Consider the following 13,982-nt stretch of genomic DNA (forward strand, 5'->3'; position numbering starts at 1 on the left):
CATGAATACAAGTTAAACTTCAAGAAGAGCAAGGAAGTGTGTTTAAGTTACATTCAGGATGCCATGCTACAAAAGCAGTGGAAAAGGGCTGCAGAGTTTCTGACCTTCTATATTGAGTCACTAGAGAAAGACTTTTCTACAGAATACATGGGTCCATCGGAGGTAAGCCAGTGTCCCTTGTCGGAGTTCTTTCGCAGTTGAAAAAATACTTGCAAGAAACATCTATAATAGTTCAGGACCAACATTTGTCCTAATTAACTAATCATAGGCTTGATTATTTTTTTTTTTTAATTTAAAAAAAGGTATTGCAGGTAAGACCTGAAAAGTTAGGCAACTTTCATAAACTTTTTTCTTTTTTAAAAAAAAAAAAAAACCAACAAAAAACCCCCCACAAGACACTGAAGTTTCCAGAAACAAATAAGCAACTATTCAGGTGCTGATCTAGAAACTCTTGGATGTCAGGTTGTGGAAGGTACACCAGACCTCATCACTGGTAGTGTTCAAGGCAGCGTGCTGTCCAATTACTCACCAAAAGTCTGTGCTGCGCAGGCATGCATCTGCTCTGGGTTTAACCAGTCTTGCTGGAGCTTGAATTCTGCTGAGATCTCCCTTTCAGGGGTGCTGAGAATCTGAAGTGCTGTCTGATGTTTTTCTTGACAGAGTTCTCAGTGCTCCTGAAAAGTTCTCTGGGCTTGGTTTTGTGGGATTTTGTTGGGGTTTTCTGTTTAGTTTAGTTTTGTTTTTTTTTATGTAGGCCCTTGACACAGCAGATGAAAACTTGGCTTGGTATAAGTTAATTCCATCAGGAGCATATCTATGAAGAGTTGACTTAATGCAGTCTTCTAAAATGGAAAAGCAGTAAATGTGTTTGCCACAGGCACACCATCAGTCAGAATCTGTTTGAAAGTTAGTGGCTTATTTACGTCTTTACCAGCTCCTCCAGTACTTACAAAACTCCTAGCAGGTACTGAGAGAGAAGCAGGAGGAAGGGGATCAGAGTTGTTAAATAAATGAAGTGGAGTACTTGAATATGGCTAGCCTGCTGGAATATTTGGCTACATTGTGTTTACAGACCTTGAAAACAAGTGCATGTAGATAGGAAGCTACATCTAATTGGGAATAATCTTTACTGCCTAGTTCAAAGAATTATATGCACCTTGCATCTCAGTGGAAACATATCAAGGGAAAACAGAAGTTTTCACTAACTTTGAAACATCCTGTTTTCACTAACAGGAGAGGGAACCTTCTGACAAAGGCAGTTTTCATAAGCTTTGATGAAGTGTCGTGTTTGTAATGAACAATTATAAAGCACCTACTGAATGATTGTAAAAATACTAGTCAGTGAGCATGTAACTATAACAGTAGACAACACTTAGTATTAATTTTTATTTACAATTCAAATATTTATTTATTTGTTACAGTAACTACAAATTTGATAAGACTATGCTGACAACTGTTGCCATTTTTGTACTAAGGTTATTTTTCATCTCTTTAATAGATAATTTGGAGAATAGGAACTGAAATTCTGTGCCATCATTCCCATAGCAGCATGAAAGAGTTCATCTCTTTCATAGAACAGATGAAAACTCTAGGAGTAAAAAGGTATTTGAAGGTGAGTGTACTTAATGCAATCTTGATGATTTTCCGTGTGTTTACCTGAACACTTTCTTGAGTATGAGTTTCTGAATCTCTCAGAGTGTATTGCTGACAATAGTGGCAAAAAAGATAGTACATCTGGCATGATATTTTTTATTTTATACCTAACTGTATCTCACTTGGTCTATATATTTTATCACAGGTGCGTATTGTCAGTCCTTAGAAGTGCCTAGATACTTTAATTGACCTTTTCGTTTGAAACACTTAAATTCTTTTTCACGTGTGCCTCAGTAACATCTAATTACGCATTAACACCTGCCAAGTTTTGCCTCTGGGTCTTAATTTGGCCACTGTGCTCCTGAATAAACAGTTGTACTTAAATTTTGCCATCATTTTTTGATCACTTTTCAAGTAGCTAATCTGTGTGTAAAACAGTGGGCCTTATTTTGTGGACCCCTGTGTCACCCAGCTAGAGTTCTTTTTCTGTGGTGACTCATTCAAATCTATATTGTTTTGGTTTCCTTGACTGCTGCTCACTTGCGGTGGTGCCTCTGTCTTTCATTCTGTTGTATTTGTTCAAGGCCTTCAACGGAAGCTGTATACAAGAATTTACAAGAGCTAACTGAAGGTTTAGTCTTCTATCTGTTTCCTATTCAACATGATAGGATGGTAGGACATTCCTCTTTCAGGTGTTCTGCAGTTGGGTACCCAAAACAAAAATCAGCAAACAAACCCAAGGTTATTTCCTCTGGTTATTTCTGGATCTTCTTAAATAGGTACAGCACTTGATAATGAAAAGGAGATTTTTGAAACAACTGCTTTCTGCTGCCTTGATAAGTACCACTGAGTGTTTACCACCTGGTGGGTGACTTTCTGCCCCACAGATTTCAAAAGTTTCAGCCCTTTCCCTTCCTAGAGATACATCTTTGTATATCAGATACGCTTTTGATTACTAATGTTTCTTCAGCATCTTCAGACAGAAAAAATTACTTAAGTTCTTGGCTCATCTCCCTGCCCTCAGTGACACTTGTATTCTCCCATTCCTGCATTTTTCTCCAAAATTCCTTGTAAAGGTACTGTTTGCCTAAAAGAATGTGTAAAATGCTCTTATTAAAATACTTTACTAACAGTGTTTGCAATATTTTATATGCCAGTCTCTCTTCTTTCCCTTCTCATCTGTGTAGAACTTTGCTGTATTGCTGAGATTCTCTCTATTTATGACGTGAAACGCTGTGGTATGGACTGTTTGAATTGCAGGTTTGTTTAGAGCACGCCTTTCATCTCCTTTGTAATGGACTAATAGATGAAGCTTATCAAAACCTGTCACTGGCAGAAAGTTGGAGGTTTGGAGAGCAAACAGCCATTCAGGATAAAGAAATGAAGCTGATTCAGGCTTATAGGGGACTGTTGGACTACTATAGCTGGTGTAAGCAAAAGAACATCATGTTAGAGCATGGTAAGTCCTAGTGGACTGTAAACTTCAACTTGCTTGCTTGTGCAGACACCCTGATTTGCAATGACACTTTTCCCATGTGGGCTGCTTTTCTGCTTTTACGTGCCTATGAAGGCAAAAAAGGGAAATACTAGACTTCAAAATTCAATGGTGTGGATGGTGCATCAGCAATGGTGGTGGTGCCAAAATGGCACACTGACCTGCTTTTTTCTGAAGTGTCCCCTGAAATGCTATTCTGAAACTGTCTTCTCCCCTTAATCACATTTGTTACATCCAGTAAGCATCACCTAAAATAATGGTCAAAGAAATGTATCTACTTATAGCTGTGTTTTAATAGGTCCATAACTGCTTGACTGATGCTAGACTTTTGAGTGCTAGGAAAAGTCCCCAAAACTTGTGTTGGAATTGCAGTTTCTTTAAAGAGATATAAGTTGATACTTGTGTATGGTGTCTAATAATGCATATACCTGCTGGCTGTGCGTTATCAGTTACATTGGATCGCTGCTTGTTTCTGTGAAAGCTAAGTACTGGATTTGGTTTATGGACCTTGTATTGGTAGCATCTTGTCTTGGAATACTACCCATCATGCCCCGTGAGCTCAATTGGGTGATAATACATTTGAATAAGAGCAGTGAAAATTTCTTGTTTCAATACTGAGGAAACTGAGGTCTCTTTTCTGAAGCACTCTGACTGGAGTCTTTGCTTAGCAAAATGTGAACTTCAAGCACTTCTTCAAGATCCCTTTTGATTAGCAAAGCTGACTGTGGCCTTCTTTCATGTTTTGGTAGGTCAAGATGGATTTGAAGACTTGTCTGTTGAACAGGAAATGCACAGTTGCTTTCGGAAGGCAGCAGTGAACTTAAAGGAGATCATTAAAATACCTGGAGTCTGGGATCTCTTTGTGAAATGCTATGTGGATGTAAGGGCATGTTTTACAGATATCTTCCTCTTGTGTTTCCCTATCTAATTTTCATTAACATGTCTGTCTGTGTCTTTGTTATATGCATGTGGGTGACAACAAAGTATTTTAAAAGCGACACATCTATACATGTATCTCACTGCCTTTGGTTTAGAGCACGGTTTCCTCCTGGTAGAACTGCGGAGCCTGCACAGAGTACAAAAAAGACTTTATCTGTGCATTGCCAAGAAAAAGAAATAGACAAACAACTTGCATACTTTTGTTTTCATGGTGCTAGTACAGAAATTGGAGCACAGCTGCTTTGTTTAAATTCCTGAAAGCAAGTTAGCTCTTTTTGGCAGGGCAGTATTTTTCTGGATACACTAAATGTAAAAGACACCAAATATGCAATCCCTGTGTGTTCTGTTTTTTTAAAATACTGCTTAGAATTTGTAATTAAGAAATAAAGTTAATCTTAAAATCTCTTTGAAATAATTTACTTTTTGTAAATGCTGATAAGCTCTGACTTCTCTAAGCACATTTTATGGAATTTTACTTGGTGCTGGCAGCTGCTAGGTTTTCTCATTGAATTTGTTCTTTAAAGACATGGCAGACTGCTTCAGTGTCTCTTTCCAGTGAGCAAGTGCTGGTAATTCTTTGACAATTAAATAAGCGTTAAAAGAATTTTCTCCTGTAGTAGCTTCTATGTGTGAATTTTTGTCTATCTGCAGTAAGAGTAGCTAGTAAAATTAAAATACTGTAGTGTTAGCCTTATGTAAATGCTGCACTCTTAGATACAGACCGTGCTCTTAGATAGTTCTGTGGCAGTCCAAGATTAGTTGTAAGAGTTTGATTCCTAAATGATCTATGACTCCATTTGGCAAACTAATGACAGACATCTTCTCTTAGTTGTTGGAGTTCTATGGAGACCATAACGAAGCCCGCCAAGTATTAAATGAATATGCCTACAACTCAAAGTTTCCTGCTAATCCCAATGCTCATGTTTACCTCTATCAGTTCCTGAAGAGACATGGTGAATCAAAGAAATCACTCATATCTGCACTCAAGGTATATATTATGTAGTAGATACAGTCTGTGTTCATTCATGTTGCACAGGGGTCTGACAGTTTGGTTCAGTTGAACTCCTGCTACATTATTTACCCTATTGTATTCTTTGTGGGAAGCAGAGGGTTAGAGGAAAGTTAGTGGGAAGGATGCTAATGGGTGGAGCAAACAGAATCCTTTACTGTCTTTGAATTAAAGTCTTAGTTATACAATGTATCGGTTAAAGGCAAAACATCTTTAAGTCAGTAAACAAGCTCAGAGAATATGTTTACATGGTTCCAGAAGTCTGTATCAGCAGTCTTGTACATAAAATGCATTGATTTCTATTACAGTTTGATCTTTACAATATTGAAGAAAGGATTAGATGCTTGCTTTTTCACATGTTGATCCTGTCTAGCAATTAGTTTCTCTGCTTGTTTTCAATGAGCTGTGCATTTAAGCTAAAATAGAAGTTAATTTCTGCTGGCTTTTGGCAGACAAGGCCTTGCTGTATTAAGCTTCTGTATAGTTGCTTTTAAATTCCTGTTTTCCTTGCCCTTGCTCATTGATCTTGGTAGCTTTTTGCAATGTTTTGCGATCTGTTTTGCCACTTGATGGCACTAATGAGCTTTTGTTAGGGCAGATATTTCAGAACTGCTTCATAGAGTTTAGCTTTTTAAACTGTAGCATGTATGTATAAAATTCCATCTTCTCAGTGCTTTTTAGCAGTGATTGTATACGCTAATCTCTTACAAGATAGTGAGAAATCAAAGAACTGGTCTGAAAGGTCCAGAAACTGATCTAATGCACAGAGCAGTAGATGGCAGAGCTAGAAATGGCCTAGGAAGGAAACGATGTTGCCTTCTAAAAAGTGGACGCTGTTCCTTGAGAATGTTGTATTTCTCACATGCAGTGTTTTTCAGCAGCCATCAAAGTATTTCATGCATTGTGTGACAGAGTAGTGTCACAGATGTGCAAAATGGGCCTAGATATTCGTTCTTTATATCAAAGCACGAAGGTACCAGATTGGGTGGTTTAGTTAGTAAAATTAATCAAAACTCTGAAGCCTGTGTTTCTCTTGATCAGGTAGAAGTCTTTAAAAGTTTTCACATTAAAATAATGTATCTGGGGTTTACGTGTTGTTTTTTTTTTTATTTTTCAGATCTTGCATGATATTGTTCCTTCTCATGAACTAATGATAGATTTTAATATCATGCTTCAAAAATCAAGTAAGTCTTTAAATATCTTTGCTCTTTTCCTTTATGTAAATCCAGAATAATATTCTGAAATTATTCTGCAGCCTTCTGTCTGCTGTTCGAAGTAGTTTTGTTTGTTAAGAAAAAACAAGCAACTTTCCAATCACAGGAACATTTAAGTTGGATGTGCGAGCAGGCATTTACAAACTTCTTTAAACAAATGCCCTTCTCATTTTAAAGGCTGATCAAAGAAAACCGTAGTAAGGCACACCCAGGATCTCAAGTTTAACTTACCTTCTGGAGGAATTGAGATGGATATATGCTTTAGTTCATTGTTATTGATCAAAGAACAACATCTTCCTCCTCTTCAAGGGAGTTTTATCTTCAAGCTTGTAGAAAAGTCTTCTAAGTTGGAGACTGTTTTTTCCATGCTGATCAATTGTATTCCAAGCTGTCTGTCTGTCTTGTGACCTGGTATGTTCCAGCAGGTCAGCAGATTGGTGAAATGTCCTTGAATCGAGATTGTTCAGTCTTCTGCTTTTCCTCTTTGGGAGGGGAAAAACCCAACCTCCTGGTTGAAACCTCCTTTATTCTGTTCATGCGTAATACATTTGATAACTTTTCGTAGCTAATGAGGACAATCTGGTTTGTTTTTTTGTATTTTAAGAAACTTACACTGTTAAAATAACTGTTCCCACACTTACCTGCTGTGCTATGTTAGGTTGTTGTTTTAAGAACTCTGCTGATACAGAACAGCTGATGCAAAATGTCTGTTTTTTTTCATGTCAGTCCCACGTTTTATTTTGGGGATTTTTTGGTGGCATCTCAGGATTTGAAGTGTTTCAGAGGCACTGTGTTCCCTTCCCATGGGAAGAACATGTTGAACAGTGGTGCCCATTGGAAGCGCTGATGAGTGTGTTTTGGAAATGGTAACTATTGTAAGCAAGGCAGTGTGGGATAAGTGAGCAGTCCGATGTGTGCCTCTTGTGCCAGCAGAATGGGAGAGGGACAGAGTGTCCCTGGTATGAGCTATGCTCTAGAGCTGGGAAGTACTCCTTAACTTTATCTTTTGGAAGAGGCAGAAGGCAATGGGGTGAACCATCAGTAATAGGAAAAGTCATAGCATTTGGGGAGGCAGGATGGAGAACTGTATTTCACTTGTTGCTTACTACTGAGTTCAACCTGATCTATTTAATTCTCTTTTTCCAGAGAAAAGAAAAAAACGTCGACTGGGGCTAGAAGTTATTTTTGCAGCCTTGGATTATGCTGGCTGGAAAGAAAATGTAAAAGCATGGAGCTGTTTGGCAAGACAGGTGAAACAAATTGTAATGTAAGTATGGCATCTCTGATATGATGTTCTAAAACCAAATGTGTGTCAAGTCTCCACCTTTGGGCAATTGACAAAGTGACCCTTGGTAGCCTTTGTCTTCCCTGCTGGTGAATGGAAGCATCACCTGGCCTACCTTGAGTTCTGTGGCAGTGCTTGGCTGCAGTGTGCTTTCATTGTGAGAAAAGAAGAGATTATTATTGAGGGGAATTCACAGAATGGTCAGGGTTGGAAGGGACCCCTGGAGATCATCTATTCCAACCCCCCTGCCAGAGCAGGGTCACCTACAGCAGGTTGCACAGGATGGCATCCAGGTGGGTTTTGAATGCCTCCAGAGTGGGAGACTCCACAGCCTTTCTGGGCAGCCAAACTTCCAGTATTGTCATCACCAGAAAAAGTTGTTGGGGTTGTTTTTTACCATTAGTTACTCCCTATTGCTTAGGGAGAAAGAGTTATTCAGGTGTTCAGATGTTCAAGTAGTATTTGCTGCTCATCACTGATCTCCTTCTTCTGGGGGGTAGGGGGAAACCAAGTTGTTGGGTCTCCTGCTCTGTTCCTATGTCTGCGTTGCTTGAAGCTAGTTTGAGAATTGCTGGGCTGCAACAGGGGCATGGCTGGTACTGTACAGACTGGTCTGTTGTATGATGGTGGTAACTGTTACAGAATGCAGCCAGTGTATTCTTAAAAGCTGAGCCAGCATGCCTGGGGATTGATGCGTCCCTGCCAACACTGACAGACATGGCCTCTGATTTCAGAAGAAAGCATCTCAAGCAGTCTGTGCCCAGAAGGCCTCTAATGTCTAGACTCTATTTTGCCCAACAAACAGGGTGTTGTGTTTTTTAAGCCCTATATATTTACATTAAAATAATTCAGTACTTAATTTGACCCGTTTTGCTGTTTTATTGACACCTCCACCTCCACAGCATCTGCTGTTTAGGTCCAGAAGCTACTGGATTAAAGCTAGGAGTGTTGTTGCATAGAGTTAGCAAAAATGGTATGATAGTCTAACTTGGCTTGCATTTTTGTATTTGAAGACACGACTTCAGAGTATCTTCAAATATACTGGGCATCTCGGTCATTTTATGGGAATATCACTCCCCTGTTGTAGGTAGCTTCTATTTCTGAAATGCTTGGTTTAAGGTCTTCATTGCATAACAGTTATTGGGATAAGTATTTGGGATGTTAGTCTTTGAGTTATGTATAGAGTAACACAAATCTTTTCTAAAAACAAACCCCTTCAAGTTTGTCAACAAATGAGTAGTATGAAGAAACTTTCTTATTAATATTGACAAACTGGCACACAAGTCAAAGGCTTGCTTCATTTCACACCGTAATCTGTGTTACTGCCAAGTCTAAATAAGACTGCTAGAGTTCACCTCCTGCCTAGCTAGCGTTGCCAGGGATTAAAAAAAAAAAGTTATTTCTGTTTAGATTAGTGTTTCTGTCTGCAGTGTAAGGTCAGTGTGTCTTTGCTAGCAATTTATGAGACTTGTAGTAAGCCGATTATAAAATTCGGTGCCTCCTGTTTTCATCCCAATTTAAGCTTTTATGTAACTTGTTTTACCTTTTCCCAGCTCTGAGAAGCATCTTGACTGGATCAAGCAAGAGTGGAACTCCAGGAAGGACTGGTGGCCAGCCTTCCATTTTAGCCGTTACTTGGCAAAAAGGAATTGGCAGGAAAATGAAAGCCTTTCATATGAAAAAGCTCTGGTAGCTGGAATCTTACTGGGAAAAGGTAATACTAAATGTTCTTTCCTTTTCACTATGTAGAACAAAAATAATGTCTAGTTCTAGCCCTAATGAGATGGGATGCAGCTGATCTGCTCCCTGGAAGAAATGCGGTTTCTTTCTTCTAGGAAAGATTGTTGTCTTTGAAGCTGAACATGAGAAAAATATTTAAATTGGTTTGATATTTGACAGTGAGGCATATTTTGCATAACATGTCTTATCCTGGTTTAGAATTCTGTTTTATCTGGCATTGTTGAGCAGTCACAATACTATTTAGCTTGTTGTTTAACCTTCAAACCGCAGTTTCAAAAATGCACAACATGCTCCTGAGTGAATCTTGTGAGGACTGAGGAGGGTTTGCATGCTGGATGCCAGTCTAGGCAGTGTCTCAGCAAATACTGGGGAGCAGCTGGTCCTTAAGGGCCATGGGGCTGTTGTAATGCAGGCAAGAGGAGAAGGGGGATGGGTCTTGAGTGAAAACCATCAGCGCTTTGGTAAGAAGGTGAAGAGTATGACCTCTTTAGTAGCATTCTTTGAAATTTTGCCAAAACCAAGTGGAGTATCGGGCCAAGAAGCAACTGCTCAGTTGAGAATACGGTGTGGAGACCATGGCTCATACCCCATTTTGGACTTCTGGTTGATAGGCAAGTTGTCCATTGTCAGCTTTTCTATAACTTTATCTTCTGGACTTCATAAAATAATTTCTCCTGTTGAAAGTCTTTTTTTTTTTTTTGCTTTCAGTAGTATGCTATCACGTCTCCCAGCTTTTATTACCAGATGGCTAATAAAATTGTTCCAGCTCTGATTTTCTTTAATGAAGTTTCTGTGCTTATTGGTGTCAATATGAGCCTCTGCTTTCCTTATCCCACATAATAACTTAATGTATGAAATCAATGCTTCTTTACACTCTTGAGACTTTACTTTCTAATCTATTTGAAGAGTGAAAAAAAAAAGAGAATAATATTTTGCAAACAGCATACAGTTATATATATGTGGAATGTTTTTCTGGGTCAAACGAGGATAGATTATTTAATGCTGCAGTTATGTCTCTAATATGCACGTCTTGGATCATTTCATTACTTTCATTACTGAAAACTTTCTTAGATGTTCGCATGTTATTTAAACAGTGAAAGTATTTTGTGTTTGCTTGTATCATGGTATAACTTACATTGCTTTTTTTTTTTTTTTTTACTATAGATTGCAAATACTTTAAATACGTGTCACACCAAGGCTGCAAAGCTCAAGTGAAAAGGTTTCGGATACTGAAGAAGTTTGTGACTAAGCACAATCCTGTCTACCTGAGAATATCTGGTCTTTCAGATTCCTCTGTACAATGTTAATTAGAAGGTGTCCTTAAGGTTCTTGCTGTATCTTTTCCTCTTTTTGAAAATGACTTCTGTGTTGGTGCTATTCTATAACTTCTAGGCAGACTCTATTGACTTGGTTCTAGATTTTTTTTTTTTATATATTTCTGTAAAAACACTTTGGTTTGTATTTATTTTATAATAAAACAAATATAAATCAACAGATAAGGTTGAGGTATTTCTTTAAGATTAGTCCCATATTTCCATGTGAAATGCAAACAGCATTGATTTCAAATACATCTTGAGTTTCTAGACAAATACATCTTGACTTTCTAGAATCTTTTTGCAGTCTTGCCTGTGAGTTGAAATGTGCACTGTTGCTGTGTTTGGAAAGCAAATGTTAATGTGTTGTCACAAACTAGCATTCCAGTTTGCTTGGAAACAACAACAAACTGGTTTCCAAACACTACTTCTGTTTTAATGACAGGTCTGTAGAACTCAGATGGATGAACTGCTTGAGCTACCTCTGTGAATGAAATAAATCTTTAATAGCATAGTGGTATATGGAGAAGTACAGCTGTGCTTTTAAAAGCTGTTTATCTGGGGTTTTGGTCTAGGTTAACATGGGTCACGTGATATGGGCCTTAAGACAATGTGTCTTAAATGTTAAGCAAGCTACTTGCCATAACTGTATGTTCTATAAAAAAGTACCAATTATCTGTCATTCCAGACCTGTGTGCTAGTTTAGTTCTGACTCCCTATGAATGCTGCTGCCTCATCTGTAATAGTCTAGGTTCTGTTGGAGGTCTTCGCCTGAGTTTTGGCTGTTTTAATTTAGATAGTGAGGTTCCGAAACAGTCTTCCCCTGCATCCCTCCTGTAATATGTCCCACACCCCTGGGAAGCAACCCGCTGTAGTCTGAAAGGTGATCCAAACTGTTGCTCCCAATGACTCATCTTGATGAGTTTCATGCTTGGACAATGGGGCTAAAGCTGTCCTGGGAGAACCCTGAGAGGCACCCAGGCAGGGTATCCTGTCCCTGGAGCCCTTAATTTGGCTTCCTGCCTGCTATTGTGCCCCTCCCCTCCTCTGGACTTGCAAAGATGTGCCTTTGATGGACTGGTGACTCTCCTGTGATGGGCCTGGCAGCATCCCGGCAGGGTATTGTTTGGGCTTCCCTCTTCCATTGTCTCCCTTTGCTCTGTCGTGGGTGTGCGGAGGAGCTCTTCTCATATAACCTACCACAGAATAGTACAAAAATTGAATGCTAGATCCCCTGCTATGTGTTTTTGTCCTATATAATTTTCCTTCTGCCCTCTTAGCTGCCCGTGGGAGATGTGTATGAGTTGCAGCAGCCGAGAAACTGTCTTTATTGAGAAAGAAATTTGAAACAAAACAGCAGAGATTAGGCTGGAGGTAAGAAGACAGCAGTAAGGAGAATGAGAGGACAAAGAGGAGCTTGATGTCTCTGAGAAAAATCTGTTAATCCATTGTGCTTACAGCTTTCTCCTGTGACCTGTGGAAGCAGGATTGCTGCAAGGGATCCTGTTCTCTCCTGGTGTTAGAACTACCACGCTGCAGTCAGCAAGTAGAAGAGCAGCACAGTTCCAGCGTTCACGTAACTATGTCAAGCATTGCTCTTTCATGTCCTGCAAGAAACTTGCTGTTTTCTGACACCATAGTACTTACACCTGAGATAAACCTGCAGATCACAAGTTCCGAGTGGAATTTCCTGTGTAAGTTACTCAGTGCATACTGTGTTTTTAAGCTTGTGTGTTGTACTCTGAATATGGTAATTCCTAGTGGACTGGAATAGTCTGCTTTGGCTCTGAATCCTGTGGTCTAGGTTTGATTTTCTTATGACTTGATGTCTTCATCCTGTGTGCACAACTTCTGTGAGGTTTTTTTTTTTCCTTCTGTGAAACAAATAGCACGTCTCTTCTTCACTGATCTCCTTTATGCAGAGGCAAGGAATTTGTTCAGGGAATCCCCATCTTCTGGTCCACAAACCCAGTGCCTGTTGTCCTTTTATTCCCCGTCATGTTCTGGTATTTTTAATATTAAAACCTAACATAATGGTTACACAAAATTGCAGTTCTCTTCAGCTGTATCCTCTCCTTTCCCTGTGGTTTAATTCGTGTTTTTGATGCTCCTGCTTGTGCTCTCCTGTCCTAACAATGTCTTTACTGAAGTTCAAGAAAAGCAAGCTAATGAAGCGTCTGCTGCTTTTAGAGCATGTCGGCCTTGTGTGTTTTGACTTCCTTCCTCTTCCCCACCATGTTCTCCATATTCTGAGCAGCTGACTCGTACTGGAAGCTTGAGCAGGACTTGCCTTGGCTTTCAGAGCAGTGTAAGCATATTGTTAGCACTGAACAGGTTCATGTGTTACCATTGGAGTAGACCCTGCAGAATCAGAGGACTGATGTGCTTTGTATTGGTTTGAATGTACAGTTTTTTAGGGCTTTCTGTAGTTGGTGTTCTTCTCTGCAATGGTAAATGGAAAAATTCTGCTAAGTCTTGTCTTGTTGCATTTAAAGAATGGCTGGAGGTGGTGTGCTGGCCCAAGGCTGGTGGGGTGGGGGGAAAAGACTTCCCAACTGCAAGGAGTCCTTGGGTAATGCGAATAGTAGGCTCTGTGGGAGGTTATGGGTTCTCACCTTGCTAAATGCAAAGCTATTCTAGCTTTCTGCCCTCATCAAAGAGTAGTAAGGAATGCTCTTGCCTCTTGGTCTGAAGTATTCAGCAATTGGGAAGTGAGGTTCTCTATACAGGTAAGTGTTCTGGGTTTTTCATCTGCAAGCGGCGTGTCCCTAGGAAAGGGAGAGATGCACTTACATTCTCTTAACAGGAATGGGTTGAACTTGTGAATAATGTTAGTTACCCTAAAGAGCTCAGTAATGCTAAAGGAATTAAAAGCATAGAGAACTTGTAGGCTGTAGTTACAAATGAAGAGTACATGAATATCCTCACTTATTATCCTTGCTGTTCATTGTGCTTTCAAAATAAGTCAGTTGCTAGGGGACACCAAAGTAATGCCTTAATTTCATTGATTCTCCAATGTATGAGAGCAATAACTGAGATAAGGTGATACTTCAGCAGATTTAAATACATGGATTTAAAATGCTTTATCTCATGACAGTGCTGAATCTTGTGATTGATGTGTTTCCAGTTCATTGAAGTCTAAGCAGAGATGGTATTATTGGCACGCTGCCGGACAGTCAAGATGCCACAAGTTAGTCACAGCAAAACAGGTGCTGGTTAAAAACCCAGAGGTTTTTTAAAACGGTCATTTCCCAATAAAGACTCTGAGGTGACTTATAATCACAGAGTATTCTCAGCTGTCATGTTACACTGGTTATTGTATTGAGAAGCGAGGACTGGGAGCTTTGACTTCCCCCTGAGCCACGTGCAGATAGACCCTGGGAGTAAATGGTGA

General features: G+C 39.4%; 1 protein-coding gene across 1 annotated transcript; it reads left to right on the plus strand.

Annotated features, from left to right (window-relative positions):
• Positions 1–10,767, plus strand: TAF1A (TATA box binding protein (TBP)-associated factor, RNA polymerase I, A, 48kDa). The gene is made up of 9 exons (XM_009894301.1): positions 1–162; positions 1,499–1,612; positions 2,854–3,052; positions 3,838–3,968; positions 4,857–5,015; positions 6,154–6,220; positions 7,397–7,517; positions 9,089–9,249; positions 10,440–10,767. The coding sequence occupies exons 1-9, from the start codon at positions 64–66 to the stop codon at positions 10,580–10,582; spliced, it is 1,194 nt and encodes a 397-aa protein (XP_009892603.1). The 5' UTR covers positions 1–63; the 3' UTR covers positions 10,583–10,767.
• The last annotated feature ends 3,215 nt before the right edge of the window (positions 10,768–13,982 follow it).

Source organism: Charadrius vociferus, unplaced genomic scaffold (genome assembly GCF_000708025.1).
Source record: "Charadrius vociferus isolate BGI_N301 unplaced genomic scaffold, ASM70802v2 scaffold261, whole genome shotgun sequence".
Classification (NCBI taxonomy): Eukaryota; Metazoa; Chordata; class Aves; order Charadriiformes; family Charadriidae; genus Charadrius; species Charadrius vociferus.